General features: G+C 38.1%; 1 protein-coding gene across 1 annotated transcript; it reads left to right on the top strand.

The window, feature by feature from the left end:
• Window positions 1–259: 259 nt before the first annotated feature.
• On the top strand, window positions 260–2983 carry LOC114391904 (6-hydroxynicotinate 3-monooxygenase-like). Its single transcript, XM_028352908.1, has 4 exons — window positions 260–637; window positions 1406–1710; window positions 1852–2062; window positions 2278–2983. The coding sequence occupies exons 1-4, from the start codon at window positions 320–322 to the stop codon at window positions 2776–2778; spliced, it is 1335 nt and encodes a 444-aa protein (XP_028208709.1). The 5' UTR covers window positions 260–319; the 3' UTR covers window positions 2779–2983.

The raw sequence follows: 2983 nt of genomic DNA, 5'->3' as shown, positions 1-2983 counted from the left end.
CACCGCAACCTTTGTAGCTCAACCAAAGTAACACAAAGCACCTCTCCTCTCATGAGAATGAATGAAAATGCAGAAAAAAAAAATGAATGAGTGAAGAACGTAAAAGAAAGAAGTAAAAGGGGTATTTTTGGAATATAAAAAATTGTTGGGTGCACAATGCACAAGCCAACATTGAGGCATCCTATCTGGGCTTTTCCTAATCAAGTTTGACCCAATCAGACCCTGTTAAGAGGAGTTCCTAGGAAGGCTAATTAATCTTAATCACAACTTCACAACCGTCTTGTTTAGTGTTTGAGTTACATGGACCACATACATACACATGTCAGATGTGTGTGATAATTTGATGATGCTTGAAGAGAGAGTAGAGAAAGAAAAGAAAAACATGGTTGGTGAAGGAGAAAAGCCGAAGGCAGTGATAATAGGAGGTAGCATAGCAGGGATATCAAGTGCACATGCTCTCACCTTAGCTGGTTGGGATGTACTTGTGCTTGAGAAAACCACCTCACCTCCAACTGGAAGCCCCACTGGTGCAGGTCTTGGACTCAATTCTTTGTCCCAACAAATCATCCACTCTTGGCTTCCACCACACCAAAAACAACTCCTTCACAACACCACTTTAACACTCACCATTGATCAGGTGCCACCCTTTTTGGTTTCATGTTTTGTAATTTTGCGTTAATTACTTGTCAACATCTATCTACCCTTAATTTTCTAGTTATTCTTTATTGTTTCTTTTTTACTTGTTTCAAGCTGTCTCAGTGTGTCTAGGGAGAGAATTATCTTGCTTATTTTTATGCTAGAGTGTGGTGTCCCTAAGTTATGTTTTCATTTATAGGAGTTATAAGGTATCTAGCGTGTGATTGAAGGGAGAAGGGGGAGGGAGAAGTCATGGGTTAGAATTCCTCCCACTAACATTCTAACAAAACTAACAACTAAAAAGTTGTTTTTTTTATGAGTGATCAGGTTGTGTTTCTTAAATAAGTGTGATAACCTTGCCAGTGTCAATTAATTCAACTAATATCTCTGAATTCTGATAATGATTTGTGGATGTTCTAAAGTGAATATTGCAGTTCTATTAACATTTAAGAGACTAAGAGACAAGAGATTGATCAGATTAACTTAGATTTTGTGTTTCTCTGAATCTGAAGATTTGATCTTTAATCGTGCCGGATGGCATTATGTGATTCATACATCGTATTGTAGAATAAGGCTTTTGTTGTTGTAGTCAAAATTGTTTCTCTGAATGAATGGTTATCAGTTGATAGTTTGCTATGTAAGATTCCAGGCATAAACCAGTGAAAAGAACCCTTTTGATTATCTTGATGTGTGGTTGAAGTAGAAATCCTATCAGAAACTATAGTATTTCTCATTAAAATAAAAGTCTTACCTTTTTTCACTTGAGCAGAACCATGCAACTGATAGTGAGAAGAAGTTTAGCTGGACATTGACAAGAGATGAGAGTTTTAACTTCAGAGCAGCACATTGGGCTGATCTCCATGGCCTTCTGTACAATGCACTGCCACCAAATGTATTTTTGTGGGGTCACCTTTTTCTCTCAGTCCATGTTGCTGATGATAAGGGTTCAGTCATAGTAAAGGCTAAAGTACTAGAAACTGGCAAGATTATAGAGATAGTAGGGGATTTTCTTGTTGCGGCAGATGGTTGTCTCTCTTCCCTCCGCCAGAAATATCTCCCCGATTTTAAACTCAGGTTTGTATTTTCAAAATGACTACCTCGCCTAGTGGGATATGGCTTTCTTTGTTGTTTGTATTTCAAAATAGAGCTTACATTAACTTTTCTCTATCTTTCTATCTGTAGAAAGGTCCTCTAAGGTTTTAGTATCTTTTACAGATATTCTGGCTATTGTGCTTGGAGAGGGGTTCTTGATTTTTCAAAAATTGAGAATTCAGAAACCATCAATGGTATCAGAAAGGCATACCCTGATCTAGGAAAATGCTTGTACTTTGACTTGGCCTCTGGCACACACACTGTGTTGTATGAGCTGCAAAACAAGAAGCTCAATTGGATTTGGTATGTGAATCAGCCTGAGCCTGAAGTTAAGGTAGGTAACTTTGTTCCTCTCATCAAATGGTGGATTATAATCCTGAAAAGATTTTTTTTCTCCTCAAAACATGTTCCTAATAAGGTCTATAAACTTTCTAGCATAGTCTCTATTTTGATCTAAAATCTAGCGTGTATTCACACATCCATTTGTTGCCACATCAGCTAGTGCTGATTGTATTTTAACATTTGGGGGCAAAACTTTTCACGTTTCAGGGAACATCGGTGACAATGAAAGTAAACAATGACATGATCCAGAAAATGCACCAAGAAGCGGAACAAGTTTGGATTCCTGAGTTGGTAAAGGTCATAAAGGAAACAAAGGACCCTTTCTTAAATTTCATATATGATAGTGATCCCTTAGAGAAGATCTTTTGGGACAATGTGGTATTGGTAGGGGATGCAGCTCACCCCACAACTCCTCACTGCCTTAGAAGCACTAACATGTCAATATTGGATGCAGCAGTGTTAGGCAAATGCATAGAGAAGTGGGGACCAGAAAAGCTTGGATCAGCTTTAGAAGAGTATCAGTTCGTTAGGCTACCAGTCACTTCCAAGGAAGTTCTGTACTCAAGGCGTCTTGGCCGATTGAAACAAGGGCTAGTTCTACCTGATAGAGAACCTTTTGACCCAAAGTTAATTAGGCCAGAGGACTGCCAGGAGCTTCTACTGAGGAACACACCATTTTTTAATGATGAGCCGTTGTCACTGCTTTGATACCATCTTACATTTCTTCATCTGATTGCTTATAGCAGTGAGTTTTATGACTGCTTTGAAAATAGATGTCTTACTTAGCACCATCCATACATCTGTTTGCACACTGATAATATTTTGGACCCTTTCCCATAACTGATTTGGTGCCTTTTGGCCTCAAATTTTTGTTTTTGCTATTAATAGTTTTATCATCAAGTTTATTTCAGTT

The sequence above is a fragment of the Glycine soja genome, chromosome 17 (assembly GCF_004193775.1).
Source record: "Glycine soja cultivar W05 chromosome 17, ASM419377v2, whole genome shotgun sequence".
NCBI classification, from domain to species: domain Eukaryota; kingdom Viridiplantae; phylum Streptophyta; class Magnoliopsida; order Fabales; family Fabaceae; genus Glycine; species Glycine soja.
Note: the sequence above shows the minus strand (reverse complement) of the source record. Positions and strands in the feature narration are given on the sequence as shown.